General features: G+C 34.9%; 2 protein-coding genes across 4 annotated transcripts; both read right to left on the reverse strand.

Moving 5' to 3' along the window:
* Positions 1–1,037: 1,037 nt before the first annotated feature.
* On the reverse strand, positions 1,038–7,785 carry LOC111451649 (ubiquitin fusion degradation protein 1 homolog). 3 transcript variants are annotated; one of them, XM_023092127.1, is made up of 10 exons: positions 7,709–7,785; positions 7,009–7,050; positions 6,321–6,398; positions 5,912–5,936; positions 5,793–5,825; positions 5,543–5,664; positions 5,322–5,452; positions 1,854–2,077; positions 1,467–1,720; positions 1,038–1,345 (listed from the first exon to the last, which is right to left on the reverse strand). In XM_023092127.1, exons 2-10 carry the CDS (start codon positions 7,009–7,011, stop codon positions 1,244–1,246), a joined length of 972 nt encoding a protein of 323 aa, XP_022947895.1. In that variant the 5' UTR covers positions 7,012–7,050; positions 7,709–7,785; the 3' UTR covers positions 1,038–1,243. The 3 variants fall into 3 exon arrangements, with proteins under 3 accessions (XP_022947895.1, XP_022947897.1, XP_022947898.1); XM_023092129.1 differs by having other exon boundaries at positions 7,009–7,044; positions 7,709–7,772; XM_023092130.1 differs by lacking the exon at positions 7,709–7,785 and adding an exon at positions 7,224–7,319.
* A 3,838-nt stretch (positions 7,786–11,623) lies between these two features.
* LOC111451219 (arginine decarboxylase) lies at positions 11,624–14,658 on the reverse strand. The gene has a single exon (XM_023091556.1). The coding sequence runs from the start codon at positions 14,080–14,082 to the stop codon at positions 11,965–11,967; it is 2,118 nt and encodes a 705-aa protein (XP_022947324.1). The 5' UTR covers positions 14,083–14,658; the 3' UTR covers positions 11,624–11,964.
* Positions 14,659–16,328: the final 1,670 nt, after the last annotated feature.

Below are 16,328 nucleotides of genomic sequence, written 5' to 3' on the forward strand. Positions count from 1 at the left end.
TTACTAAAAACCCTTAGTATATCTAAAAGGTCATGTAATTCACCCTCACCAAAGTGTATAGAAGTAGCCATGGTCTCAATATCCAATGAAATGACAGCCAAGATCTTTTCAGAAGGAAAATAGAAATCCTCAAGAACAGAAAAATACTCGTTTGATTAACTGTTATTTCATGCTTAGTCTAAGATCAAAATGCTTTTACCAAAATAAAATTACTTTTAAAGATGTCCCTTATGTAATTTTTACGAAAGTGCTCATTTAAACCTATATCAAAATATAGCATTAAACCTATACCAAAATATATGTTAGGAAGATGATTGAATTAGAGTATTGTGAGATCACACATCATATATGTTAGGAAGATGATTGAACTAGAGTATTGTGAGATCACACATCGATCGGATAGGAGAACAAAACATTTTCTTACAAGGGTGTGGAAACCTCTTCGTACAGAATTTTAAAATCATGAGACTGGCGGAAACCTCTCCGTAGCGCAGACACATTTTAAAACCATGAGATTGACGGAAACCTCTCCATAGCGCAGACACATTTTAAAACCATGAGACTGACGACAATACTACTAACAATGGACAGACAATATCTACTAACAATGGACGAACACTGACGGCAATACTACTAACAATGGACGGACAATATCTACTAACAATGGACGGACAATATGACTATTGCAGCTGACCAGTTCATAAATCATTTATAAACATGGCTCGACTCAAACATGAAACATAATATTATTTGGCCATTTTTAAAGTTCACCGTGATCGACCTAAGAAATTCTGAACAGATTCATTATCTACAAATAAATTTCCACTTTTTCAAACATAGAAAATAGATAGAATTTTAAGATTAATTCGTACAAATTGTGCTGATTCCAATTATAATTTGTAGCATGACTTAATTTGAGCTGCTATCATATTCTGTGGACAGAAGTACCATATCAATAGCAGATTTGATACCAACATTGAGTCAAGTCTACCCTAAAAGAATTGAAATAAGATTTTAAATAAAAGAGAGCACATATAACCACCTAAAAGAAGATATTAATAGCAAGGATTTCTGATTTACGCAATGTACAATTTCTGATAAATAAAAGAACATAACTGTGCATGAAAATCTTACATTTCAACTAAATTTTCACTTGTAAAACTGTTGCTATCACAAAAGCATAAAGCATAATAGATGAAACAGGATAAATAGCGTTGACGTCGACAATAGACTCGTGATCTCGCTATCCTCTCAATGAATACTTCTTCCCAGCAAATGGCTGGAACTTCGCCTCTTCTTTCTCTTTGGGCTGCTGCTGCTCTTGCTTACCATCTTTCTCAGTTTCCTGGAACACATATCAGCTTTACAGTCAGTTTATCATTTTTATTTAAGTTATTTTGTATGACAGAGTATTAACAAAGGAGGGAAGGAGCGTGGATAAAATGAAACAAAGCAAAAGGCCAAACCTTCTTAGTTTCCTTGGGATTTCGGCTTGCATTTGCTCCGAAGACGAGCTTTCCCTGAGACTGCCTTGTAGCATTTTGAGAGCTAGACCCAGCAGAAGGCTGGCCACTAACGTTTCTGGTATCAATTTGCTTGTCTTTGGATGCTGAAGTTGAAGATAATGACGGCTGTTGCTTAGATGGTTTCCCGTCTAAACGCCTCCCGACTCCAGTGAACGGATTGAATTTGGGTTCAGCTTCTGCAGCGGGTTGCTCGTCTATAAGAAAAAGAATATGCATATGGTCACATTTCAATCTTGATCACATAGAGAAATTGGCAAAGACAAGCAGTTCTATGCTGCTTTGTAAGTTCATAAAGTCACTCCACATAAATAACACATCAGGTCTGACCTTGAACTGGAGCCTTTCCCGTAGGAAGGGAAGCAACTGGCTTTTGAGGTTCTTTGTAGTCCAAAGGGGGCGCAAAGTCCACTTCACAGTCGGTCTCAATTATGCTTATAGCATTTGAAGGCTTCGTTTCAATTATATCAATGTAATATTTCTTGTTGTTATATGCCACCATGATACTGTCCCCAGTTGTCAGGCATGAAAAGTTTCTCAAAGTCGTCTCCAAGCTGACATATGGAACAAGACCGTACGGTTAATCGAATGCTTTACAAATATATTTTCTTTCATAAAAATCGAACTTTCATTGAAAAAAAATTAAAAGAATATATGGGCATGTGAAAAAAAGAAAAGGCCATAAAAGGGGCGCCAAGCTACAAAAAGGAGCAGGCTCACAAAAACGGCCCTACCAAGAGGGGCACTTTGGTCAAAATTCGATCCAAAGCGTTATCCTTTACATGCCAAGCCTGCCTCACAAAAACTTTACCTTCACCTTCCACAAAGATAAGAAGACAAAAGCACTCAACAAGGCAAGACTAACTAAACACACAAAAATAAAAATAAAAATCTGCACAAAAAGCCTTTGGATGGACAAGGACTCCAAAGGCAAACATCCCCCTATTCAGACTGAACCAAAACTCACTAATCAGGGATAACAAAGCTATAACATTTATTACTTCCCTCTTGATTAACGCATGATAGAAACCAGAGGAAGAAGGGTGGCTTCAAAAGAAAAATGAGAGCAAAAGGAATGAAGCCACCAACTGATTCCTCAACGAAGCCTAGTGATATAATTGAGGAAACAAGGAGCTCTATCCTCAACCACTTACTTATCCTGCCAAATCCATTTTAGACAACAGAGCCTTGTTTCTCACCCTTACATTATAATGCCTAAACATCCTAAGTCGAACGACCTAGACACCACCTCCCAACTCACAAGATGTGCGCCTCTCCATTTATCCACCCCTCCCATCATAAGACATCCCTTATTAGCTTTTCCTTACTGACACAAATAGGCATTCTAGAAAGGGACCTGAAATGGGTAGGGACGCCTCTCAGAACAGACTGAATAAAAGTGAGTGAGTCTCCCACCTTTTGAAAAGAAACTCTTTCTCCAAGAAGCTAAACTCTTACGGATCTTATTGTAGACCAGATCCAAGAATGAGGGTCTCCTTCAGGACCAAGAGGGAGACCTAAATTGGAAGGGAAGACACCAACCTCACACCCTATGAAAGACGCCCATCTGCCCAACCTAATAGGGTCAGAGTTAAGGCCCAAGATCTGACACTTGTCTCTGCTTATCTAAAGCCCTAAACTAGCCCAAATAAGTTAGGATCGGATTCAGGTTACGGAAAGAATTCACCTCACTGGACAAGAAAAAGACGTATTATCAAACAGGAGATGAGACAAAGCCATTTTATCCCTCCCAACCTAGAACCCTATTACCCTTCACCCTTTCGAGATGGTCCTACTCAAGATGTTCACAACCTGGGTCACCTTGTCTGAGATCTCTATCCTTCCCTAGGATTACCATTGACCAAAATGGAATGCCTAACTGTCCTGATGCAGCTACTTCTACTCTCTTTCAAGTTAATTCTTCAAGTTTAGAGAATAAAGAACTACGTTCATCTGGCCAGAACCTAAGCTGCATATTGGTTCTGTTGGGAGGAATGGCATTTTGCTACCTGAGGGTCTATAGGTAGAAGCAACCGATCAATGAAATTTAGCACAAAGACATGCGATTGATACATTAGACGGGTTAAAATCTTGTCAATACTACTATTCAGAAATTTTTTTGGAAATTTAGAATATATGAAGTCTATTCCCTTAGGATAAGAAACAACCATAAACAACTTGAAAACGTATACACGAGGAGTGAAGGAAGAAGTAATCCAACCCAACCTAGAGATGAAAGGTTAGTACAAGAAAGCTATTCAGTTAACAAAAACCAAATAAGATTAAACTCGATAGATTAAAGTCTTTTCAAAATCCCCACATACAAAACTCCCACAAAGCGAAAAAGATTACATTAAGGGAAATTATTTAAGGCCACTCTTCTTCTAAGGCTCCTTGATAGGATAAAGAAGAGAATTTTGATTGGGTTATCATTCACTTTCTAATTTTGTATTATCTATGAAATGGTTTCTTAACCAAAAATAAAAAGGAAAGGACAGAGATAACCATTTCAAATTCTTGAACCAAAACTCTGCGATAGAGTCTCTCATGTCACATTAATATTCACACCAACTAAAATATCCATCAATGCAACCCAATTTTGAATCTCTAACTTTAGGTCAGGTTCCTTCAGAAGACCTACTTCAACACTGAGAATCCCCGATAAAAACCTCCAACATAGAGTTACAATAGGCCAAGGCAATCATATAATCTCAAGAACAAAAAAGCAAAGGGGCAATCCGTAAGCTATCTAACTTCTTAAGTGTGACCATGTTCTGCCGGACCAATCTTGAAAGAAAAACTACAGAGGGAGTGAGCTTGGGTGTCGTTTCCAAGGGACACCAACTGTTGCTGCTCAACCCAGATTGGCTCTCACCATGCTTACGAACAATGATCAACACTAAGTGAGTTTCTAGGAGGAACTCCACAACCAATTAACAAAGAGAGAATTAATCTTCTCCTCACGCAGCAAAACAGGCTCTTTCAAACTTTATGGAAGAGGGGCAGTGTATGCATGCACCAGAAATGCAACAACTCCCCTCTTCACAACTTACAAGTATGGTAGTACCTTCCTATTGAAGGTTTGAGCAATCGACGTATCCTTCATCCGCTATCGATCTTCCATCTTGACCAAATTTATTTGGAGCGTTTATAGCTACCAATCTTCCACATTGACCAAATTTATTCGAAGCTCTCATAGCTCCCTCATTATGAAAGCTCCGAATAAATTTGGTCAAGGTGGAACCTTGGTAGATATGAAAGCTCCACAGATTAATCAAAATAGAATGGCTCTAATATCATGTTATAAATGTATATTATTTTGCTCACATTTCTTCTTAATTTTCAAAAAGGTGCATGTGCATTTTACAATAAGGAACTGTTAACTAAGTACTTAGATATTAGGTAACAATACACAAAAATAAATCTAACTAAATCCCTAGATAAAAAGTAATAATACAGAGAAATAAATCTAACTAAATCCCATGATATTAGATAACAAAACAAATATAATTAAGGATTAAGGTCATTCCTTCGTCACATCCTAACGAGGAGGAAAATGTAGTATTTCTCCTTGATCCATTAGAATCTAGCCTAGATTTCTTTCATTCTTGAGAGAAAGGACTTACTAAATTTTGAACTACAAAGGCAAGGAGAATCAAGTAGATTTTGGTCTTCTTCAAGAAAAATACTATCCACAGTTCATAATGAGGGTCTTCAAGTTAAAAATTCTTAAATGCCTCAATTCCAAGATTAGAGATGAAGGGGAAAAAATTGAAAAGTTAATAATCAATAACTCACATGGCTTTTGGATTGGATATATCCAAGAAGTCCATTGTATGAGGTTGCAATTTAACATAAGTTCCCTTTGGTAGAGTAACATTCTTAACTTGCACAACGTCTCCCTCCTGTAAAAGCATATTCTCCATCATCTGTAGAGGAAACTAAGCAATCAGGACATGTTCCATGAAAGAAATCACGCTGGACACACAAATAAGCTGAGCAATGCACTTAGTGATTACCCAATAAGGCATATAGATCATTCCCTCTTCAGCAATGAACTCGAGGACACCACAGTGGGAAAGTCGTTCAGTAACATCATTCCGAAGCTCAAACAACATCGGATAATCAATATGTAAAGATGCTGCAGATATTAGTTTAATTTTGGATTACTATTGCACAATACATGGAGAACAAAACATATATAATTAAGAAAAAAAAGAAAGAAAAAAAAAGTCGAAGAACTTGAGTCATAGCAAAAGCAGAAAGTACCAAGGCGATCGAGTGCAGAAGGCGGCATTATGACTGAAATGAAGAGGTAAATATACAATGATACATTAGCAAGAATGGGATGTTTGACCATAGGAAGTAACATAAATCATAAAACTTACTTTTGTCACCAGTTTCAAGTTGTGGCTGCAAAATAGATGAAATAGACAAGGATTAGAATAGAAAAAATTATGTTGAATTTTTAAAAAGATATTTCAAAATATAAAATCAAAATTCCATCTCTATATGCCTAAATTCACAAAGCTAAATAACTCAAAAAGTAGTTGGTCAAAATTCGAAAGCACATCCATGACTCAATTAGACCAACATCCTTCTCCTCAAAACTTCATTTTAAGAACATTGTTGATGTGCATAATAAGATGAGGATGTCTCAGTAAATAAAATAATCAGCTAGCTTCACTATTTAGAGACTGAAGAATGATGATGGAACTAACAGCTTTCAGTAACCTTTTGAAAGAAAATTACAGCCTGAACAAGTAAATGACTGAGCTTAAAATAATGTTCAGCAACCTTTTCAATAAAAGATGCAGGATAACAACGATATGTTTGCTCAAATGAAGTCCCATGATATCCATATCCGTCGAAAAACTGCATAACCACAGAAAACAATTGAGCTTACATTATAACGCTGTTGTAAGCTTAAAACATTAAAGAACAAAAATTAAAAAGATCATATGTGTCAACAAGTAGCATTACAGTAATATTCCATGAGTGGACCATAGATTAATACTCCCACAAAAAAAGATCATGCCTATTGCAGTTCTATATTAGGAGTCTTAGAATTAGACTAGCAATTATTTTTTTTAACGAGTAGATTCACATACAATGATGGAAAAGCTGTTACAAAAACCTTCTAAACAAATAGTGCAGATTTGTTTTGCCATTCAAATTTTAAGAGACTAGATTAGAAACAAAATTCTGCGTTAAAATTATAAAAGAAAAAAGTTTCTTTGATGAAATTTTTTTTTTGGCAATATATTTTTTTAAGCACAATTTAAAAGAAAATGGAAGATAGATAGAAATAGAATCTCTATGTTTTCATACATTTCAACGATCAACCCATACAGCTTTAAAATTAATCTGTAAAAGAAATATGAGAACATATTTAAACAGCCCACAAATATCAATATAAACCATAAAAAAATTATGAGAGTGGGAGTGGGGGGCTTGGCTAAACTATGAGTTAAAAATAACTTACCATGGTGTAGATCCTTGAAGAGTGTCAAGCCAAAAACTGAACCTACCAATGGCAGTACAAAATAGTTAAAAAAGAGCAGCTCAAGATAGAAGACAAAACCAATAAGATAAGAGACTCTCCATTTAACGAATACCAAGGTAAACACATAAACAAGTAAATCATAAATACACCAGTTCTGAAACTCATAATTTAATCAAAGTAAGCACAGCCCTCACCGCACACGCACACACAGACACTGAGATCAAACGCTTCATCACATACACAAACAGGTTCCAAACTTTTAACCATAGATTTAGAGACAAAATGTGGGGAAATTAGCTGCATTAGATATCCCGTCTCAATTATTCCTTATCCAACCCTAAAGAAACTACAACCTTTACTCCGATGCAAGCTCAATCTCAGCTAGTTTATCATACTTGAAAAAAACAGGATATTAATCACAAGCACAAAAAATCGTTCGAATCCTTTTCTCCAATTTCCACGAAAACAAAAAGTAAATAAAGGAATCAAACAAAGCTAATTCGAGAGAATATTTACAGAAAACGAAAATCCGATTCGCAACAGAAGTGAAATAAATAAAATTTCAAAGAATTTGTTCGGATCGGAAAGTAATCTACACAAGTATAAACAGTGAGAACGGAACTGATCGGAAAAAAGGAATTGGAGTATCGGAATTGAGAGAAAGCTCTGACCGACTTACCAAACTCCGACGAGAGAATTGCAGAAACGAAGGTCGAAGTGGGCGAGATTTGCGTGCTTATAATTATTTATTATTTCCTAGATATATATATATATATAAAATAAAAAATAAAAAATAAAAAATAAAAAATAAAAATCTTTACCTTAGTCTATATCTCCTAGTCAAGATAGATTCCCCGCTAAAAATTAGCTGGAATAACCATTTTTAAATATTCACCCGCTTTTATTTATTTTTTAATATAATTTTTATTAAAAAAACAAATATAAATTTAATAATATTTCATAAATAAAAATATAATATAATATTCTATCTCATCTTAAACCGACTTTTAAAATGGTAATTGATATGCTATTAACGAAAAATATTGATATAAAATAAAATTTGAATGTAGATCAATATTTCTATAAATATTATATATATATATATATATATATATATATATATATATATATATATATATATATATATATATATATATATATATATATATATATATATATATATATATATATATATATATATATATATATATATATATATATATATATATATATATATATATATATATATATATATATATATATATATATATATATATATATATATATATATATATATATATATATATATATATATATATATATATATATATATATATATATATATATATATATATATATATATATATATATATATATATATATATATATATATATATATATATATATATATATATATATATATATATATATATATATATATATATATATATATATATATATATATATATATATATATATATATATATATATATATATATATATATATATATATATATATATATATATATATATATATATATATATATATATATATATATATATATATATATATATATATATATATATATATATATATATATATATATATATATATATATATATATATATATATATATATATATATATATATATATATATATATATATATATATATATATATATATATATATATATATATATATATATATATATATATATATATATATATATATATATATATATATATATATATATATATATATATATATATATATATATATATATATATATATATATATATATATAATTAATTAATATTAAAATTAATAAGCGAGGATTTTACAAATTTGCAAATTAATTTTTAAAAAAAATGGTATATATTTTGTTGGGTAAAATCTTGTTAAAATCTTAAACTAATAATTATATAACATTAATTTTAAATTTTAATAAATGAATCTTTAGATTATCTATTATAATTTTATATAAATTTTTAAATTTTAATAAATCAAATTTAGATTTTATTTTAAAATTATTAATTCATAATTCTTCTTGTTAATTTGATAGGATTTATTTAGGTAATTTTGTTAATTTTAAATAAAAATCAATTATAAATATTTTATAAATTATTTTCTATCAAAATTTCAACTAAATAAAATACTTTTAACTATTTATTTAGAACAAAACACTATAAAACTTAAAACAAAATAAAATTATAAATAATGTTTGATATACAACAAATTTGAAAACAAAATTAATAATAATTAATAAAAACTCAAGTCGCTCCAGTCGCGTCTCAACCCGACCCATATACCCACGCCTCGACCCGATAGCGGCCCGCACCTCTTTTAGCTGCACACGTGACCGATGTGTGATCTCCTCCATTTGCGGCTCAACGTCGACTTGTGTAGCGCCTTGACGACTCGGCTTCTCGACTTAGACATCTCGATATATAAAATTTGTACCGTTTTCTAAGTTGACCCTCTTGAATCCATTTTTTATCTTATTAAGGGCATTTGAGGTAGATTCCCGTTTATTCAAGTTTAGGTAGTTTTAGGACTTAAGTACGGATTATGGATTGACATAGGTTAAATTAAACGTTGAAGAATATTCTCGATTAGGAACTTTGGCAGGCCAATCAAACAAGTGACCTTACGGTTGGAGTTACATGAGGTGCATGTCTTGTGGTCTCCTATATTATTTTATGCTATGCTTATGCATTTTATGTATTGACATATGATGCTATGATAGGTATGCATGTGATATCTATTACATCATGTTATGAATGAAATGAAATGAAATGTTATGTATGTCATGTATACATAATGCATATATGAAATATGTCATGGACGAAACGAGGAAATGAAGGATGTTAATGTTATGATCATAGAGACCTCATGCATATACGTATGTCATGTGTACAGGATACTTTCCTTTTATTATGTTAATACAAACACATACCTTCAATATTTATGTTCGTCATGATATCATGTGAGTATATTTTTTTTGTGGCATTCGACAACGTGTAAAGTGTTGTGTCTGACCAAGCCAGGCCTAGGGGTACGTATACGAGCCCACCTAGTGGGTCCACGTGCGCGTACGTGGGCCAAGTTCCACACATAGATCCCGAATCATGTTTTGTGTGTGATTGCATTATTAACTCACATGCCCGATTTGAGTAGTTAATAGGTGGTTTATTTATGTTTCATGTTATTCTAAACTTCTCATTTTGATTTAAATATGTAAGTTCGTGGCTTTATTTGAAAGTATTTATTATGAGATGCATCATGGATGACTCGTGTAAGTGATAGCTTCAGTCTACACACAGGAAACTTTATCAATGTCATTTAGAAGAGAAGATCACTTTCAAGTTCCTGTCATTATCGTGAGTGAGCGTGCAAAGGCCATGTCAATAACAAATAACATGATATGAGTCATAGGGGATTTCTTTGATCAAAGGTCGGGATACACGGGTCTTGATACTATCTAGGTGCGAAGAACCACGAGATATTGGAGTTCTAAGGCAAGAGAAACAACCCTTAACTTGATATCACTATGTCAGTAGTGTTTCCATCCTATTTCTCGATGCAAATTCAGAGGTAGTAGGTTGTCGATCATAACAACCATAGTTGTATCGTGCCATGGACTAAAGCACGAAGGTGTCATTTACCTGAATCATCAATGCATTAAATGTGAGTAACTTCTTCCTCCCAACTTGTCATATGTTCTTTTTCTCCAACTCATAGTTAGTTATATATCAAAGATCATCATTTTAGTCAAATGTCTTAATGCCACACATATAAAGGCTATATAGAGTTTAAAACAAGGACTATGCAGAGGGGAATCTACCTCATACTATTCAATTGTAGACCACAAGACCAATTTGAGGCTGAAAAAGATTGGGCGAACACCACTTTGTGGACAGGAAACCGATAGCACTGAATTTGCAGCATAAAACCTACATAGATTGGAGAGGAGGACGAAACATTGGCTTATTTTAAAAACCTTGAAGAGAAACCTCGTCCTGGTCTCCCTCCCCTTAGCTCTCAGAGAGAGGTTCAAGGGAAACCTTGAACGAAAACCTAAAAAGGACAATATCTGCTCCTTAGCTCTCAAAGAGAGGTTCAAGAACCTTGAACGAAAACCTAAAAAAGACAATATTTGCTAGTGGACAATATCTGCTAGTGATGAGCTTTGTTGGGGTTCAAGGAAAACCTGGAAAACCTTGAAGGAAAACCCCCAAAAGGACAATATCTTCTATTAGAGCCAAACACCGAGCGATGTGTCAACGAAGAGGCTAAGCCTCAAAGGGGTGGACACAAGCCGATGTGCCAGAACCCTAACAAATGCGTTTTAAAAATCTTGAGGGAAAACCCGAAAGAAAAAGTCTAAAGAAGACAATATGAACTTAAAGTGTTACAAATGATATCAAAGCCAAACACCGAGCTATGCACCAATGAAGAGGCTGAGCCCTAAAGAGGGTAGACACGGAGCGATGGGCCAACAAGAACACTGGATCCAAAGAAGATGGATTGAAGGGTCCCACGTCGATTGGAGAAGAGAATGAGTGCTAGAAGGGGAACAAGCATTTTCAATCTAAAAGAAAAACAGCCATTAACAGCTTAAAAGTTGTACACAGTGATATAACCAAGAGAGATTCAAGATCCCGAATTAACAAAAGGGTGGATTCGGGTGGTGTTCTAATCCCCTCTCTCTGATCTAAACAAAAATAAAGCCAAAGGAAGAGGAGCATTCGCTGCTGTTGCTGTGCTCTCATAACCCTTTGCAACAAGCCAAAGAACAACAATAAAAAAAGGTTCTTTTTTTCTTTTTCCAAACTAAGGCGACGGACCTACAACGACGACGACAACGACAACAAAAACAGACCAATAGCTTATTTAGGGATGTGGCTAACGACTAAACCTTCAACATTATTCATCAAGCATAGCAGTAAGTCCACTGCTCGGCATCGCCAGCAACATTGGCAGAGGAAGATGCGCTAGCCAAATAAGGCATGTTGCGGAAGGACATGGCCAAGCTATTGGCAATGCCTCCAACATCATCCTCCTCCTGCCCAACCTCCTCGGCTCGATGTTTGAGGGTGTCAAACATCAGCTCGGGCTCGTGCTGCATCACTCGGAGGATATCCGCACATGATGGCCCAGGCACAGTGCGAGTGACTGCAAAGCTATGCGGTCCATCGCTCTGCATTACCCGAACCACACTCGGGCTACTAAACAGGTTGTGAACACCACCGAGAGCCTCCTCATAAGCCCCACCTAGAAACATCCCAAGATAGTATCGCCCACCTCCACCTGATAAACTGCTGTTGCCTTCGAGCTCGTGCAATGGCAAGCTTGACTCGCCATTAATAAACCTATCGATCTTACCGTCACTGTCACAGGTTAGATCGGACAGAATGCCCCTCACTGATGGTCTTTGATCAAGACGATGAATAGGGACAATCGGAAACAGCTGGTCAATACCCCAGAAATCTGGGATAGAGGTGAAAATGGAGAGATTTACATGGTAAGTTCTTACAGCATCAACCTCTCCAATTGCCTTTGAAACAAGGGCACAAAGCCCATCTACCGCAGCTAGTTCTTCCATTCCCAAACACCCATCCTTGAATTTATCAACACAGCATTGCTTCAATTGATCTGCATATAGCAAGCACGCCTCGTACTCACCCATATAAGCTGCAGTCAAAAGGTTCTGATAATCGATACGGGCATCATCGGTTAGTCCATCGACAAGATACTGACGTTCAATCGGGCTCATGGATGGGACCTCATAAGAGCTAGCAGAAACAGCCTCAAATATCAGAACAGAATGATGAGAGACGATTGCTCGGCCACTTTCACTGCAAATTATCGGGTGCTTAACGGCCCTACGGTCGCATACACAGCGGACTGCATCAACAACGGTAGAGGCATACTCTTCGAGTTCATAAGCAACAGATAACTCAGAATCCCCTGACTTCGACCCGTCATAGTCAATTCCCAGACCACCTCCAATGTCGATAACTAGCATGTTGGCACCGAGACGAACCAATTCACAATAGATTTGAGCAGCCTCGCTAATGCCATCGGTGAGTAACGCGGTGGAGGGGATCTGGGAACCAATATGAAAATGGAGCAATTGAAGACAATCAAGCATATCAGCCTGTTTAAGCTTCCTAACCACACGAAGAATTTGTGTGGTCGTAAGACCAAATTTCCCTTTCTCGCCTGATGTAGACCCAAAATGACCAGAATGCTTGGTTCTTAGCTTCGCACGCATGCCGATCACAGGGCGAACGACGAGCGCTTTACTCAAATCAATAACCAAATCAAGCTCTTCCTCTTGTTCAAGCACAATCACAGTGTTCAAAGCGAGCTTCCTAGCAATAAGAGCCAGAGAAATGTACTCCGCATCCTTGAAACCATTGCACACCAAAAAGGCATCTCTATTCCCTTTGCACAAACAGCTCATTGCCAGGAGTATCTCCGGTTTCGATCCAGCCTCAAGACCGAAACGAAAAGGAGAACCAAATTTCACGATGTCTTCAACAACGAACCTGTCCTGGTTGCATTTGACCGGATAAACGCCCTGGTAATGAGACCCATATCCCTGAGATTGAATAGCACAATCAAATGCCGATTGGAGAGACTCCAAACGGTTCTTAAGCACATCAGGAAAGCGCACAATAAGAGGAAGCTGCAAGCCAAGCCCACCAGAGCTAATCGGATCTGAAGCCTTCTTCACAATTTTCAAGAGATCAATCTCCTGATGGGGCAAGGTGGCTGTACCGTAAGGACGAACGGTCATGTTCCCAGTGCCATTGACAGAGAAATAAGGGGCACCCCATCCATCAATCTTGTAGAGGGAGGAAGACAGAGAAGGAGACCAAGAGGGATTTTCAGAAATGGGAGTAGCAGCGGGAGAGGTGAATATGGTAGTCTCCGGAGGTCCGCCGGAAAATAAGACCAGCGACGGAAGAGAGCTATCCCCAGCAAAAGCGCAGCCAGGAGGAGGAGCTGCAGCAGCTTCCACGCAATAAGCTAGGGCCGGCATCTCTCCGACGACGGATCAAGAAAAGAATAAGAAAATGGAGACGGAAAAATTAAAAAACGAAAAGATTAGTTAGAGAAATTGTTATGAAAAAGGAATGGTAAATCCGGAGTTCGTCCAAGTGGGGGCTTTAAAACCCGCCGAGGCCGAGGCCCCGGCTACCCCCTCAAAAGAAGCAAAAAAAGTAGCTATTTCCACCGTCAAATCCACCGCGCTCCCCTATACACTTCCAATATCCCACCGCGATCCGCTCAGAAGAAGAATTTGATAACAACAAACACAAAAATCAAGCTACGAATTCAAAACCCAATCAAACATTAAACACCGAAACCGCTCTTCACCATGCAGATCTGGAAATCAAAGAATCCACACAAAAATTCAAACCAGGGATTCAACAAAGGAAGAAAAACAAAACAAAAGAGGATGCAATTGCTTCAACAAACAGATTTTCCGGCAAATTTTCCGGTAAAAAGGCGGAGAAAAAGAAGAACAAACGGAAACCTAACGGGAAGAAATGGAGAGCCCTCGGAAAGACGATAGAATGCGTTTAATAAACGAGGTTAGAATGAGCGAGATTTGCATGAACAACCAAGTGCCCTTTTATAGGAAAATACATCTCGGGTCGGGTCGGACTTAACAGCCCTCCATCAACCCGGTAGTTTGTTATGATGACCCGATTTAATTTTCTCGCGGTTTTTAAAAAAGGACGATTAATTATTTTTTGTTGTAATTAATAAATAATAATTAAAAAAACTGAGATTCTATCGTGGACTAATCAGCGTCGGGTTGCCGCGTGGCCGACTTTCATGCGGGACCCACCATTGGCAATTACATCTCCCTAGGCTTCGGTTTCAGGGTAACCTTGCTTACGTGGCGATTTTTAAAAATAAAAATATCGCGGTATAATCAAATACGATATTACGAGCAAGAACATGAAGGTAACGGGAAGTTTCGTGGTGTTAGGATGCTGCTGAGGTGGACCATCTTGATCTTGCCACGTCATTTGAGTCTCTCAAGCTCACTCTCCCTTGTTATGGCTCATTTATGTATCCTTCCTTTATTCACCTTAATTGAAGTAAAGAACATGCTCCAGAAAGCTTCTTTTGCAAATCAAGAAGATAATATAAAGAACAAGTTCGATAATAATAATAACAACGAAAAAAATCACATTTTTATAAAATTAACCATACTACGAAGATAATGGGTTGTGACCGTTATATTGTGACAAACAAAGCGACTACTATTAGAGCAACGCTCATCTGGCCCTTCAAAGCTGGTCGTGAGCGTGTTAAAATCATAATACAGCATGATTGAAATATATTCAAATCTATCATGATTTGAATTAAAATATATCATGGTTTTAATTTTAAGGCATTTAGATTTTTTATTTTTTATTTTTATTTGTTTAAATTATATTATTATAACTAATGTTTTTTTAGTTCAACAACAAAAATCCAAATTTAAACTGCTATTTCTTTTTTTGGTGAAAAATATTATGTTGGGTAATTTTTTGATATTTTAATATTTTAGTAAATTAAAATGAAAATTTTAAATTTTAAAAAATATTATTTATTAAAAAAACAAATGGATAAATCTTATCTATAGACTCTAGCAATGGACAACCCAACGGTGGGCGACGTTGAATGGTCTGTACTAAACTGCTAATTTTATTTTTTCTTCTCCTTTTATTATTATTTCTTTTTTCAATTTTCTTAAAAATTATTCGACGAGGAAATTACACGTAAATTTTATTTTCTTTTTTCTTAAAAAAAACAAAGACGACGGTTTTAATAAAATAAGAGCTAAATTAATAATATATTCTTTAAATTTAAAATTTATCTAAAAAAAAATATAAATTTTTTATAAAAATATATTTGTTATTTAAAAAATACTCATCATCTTTTAAAAATAATTTATGAAGTGTGGATAGACGGTTTCGTTCATATATTAATAATAATTTTTTTTTATAAAAGTAAATAGTGTAGATACTACTTTTAAAAATGAATAGATAATCTTTAAATATGGGACTGATATACTAAATTTTTTTAATTTTTTTTTTAAAAATTCAAATGATATTAATTAAACCTTTTATTGTGTTTAAGGATATTTTTTAAATAAATTAATAATTAATAATAGTATTTTTAAAACAAAATAAAATATTTTAATTAATTTAACTTAAAATAAGCTTAGGCATACGACTCGCGAAGTAAATTAATATCACAAAAATAAACAAAAAAAAAAAAAAAAAA

Source organism: Cucurbita moschata, unplaced genomic scaffold, assembly GCF_002738365.1.
Source record: "Cucurbita moschata cultivar Rifu unplaced genomic scaffold, Cmos_1.0 Cmo_Scf00013, whole genome shotgun sequence".
Taxonomy (NCBI): Eukaryota; Viridiplantae; Streptophyta; class Magnoliopsida; order Cucurbitales; family Cucurbitaceae; genus Cucurbita; species Cucurbita moschata.

Coding starts and splice junctions, on each gene's coding strand:
- LOC111451649 (XM_023092127.1), bottom strand. Junction 5,826..5,911: donor ACTTGAAACTGGTGACAAAA/GTAAGTTTTATG, acceptor TCTTCATTTCAG/TCATAATGCCGCCTTCTGCA. Junction 5,665..5,792: donor TTCTGCACTCGATCGCCTTG/GTACTTTCTGCT, acceptor TAATATCTGCAG/CATCTTTACATATTGATTAT.
- LOC111451219 (XM_023091556.1), bottom strand. CDS start 14,082: ATGCCGGCCCTAGCTTATTGCGTGGAAGCTGCTGCAGCTCCTCCTCCT.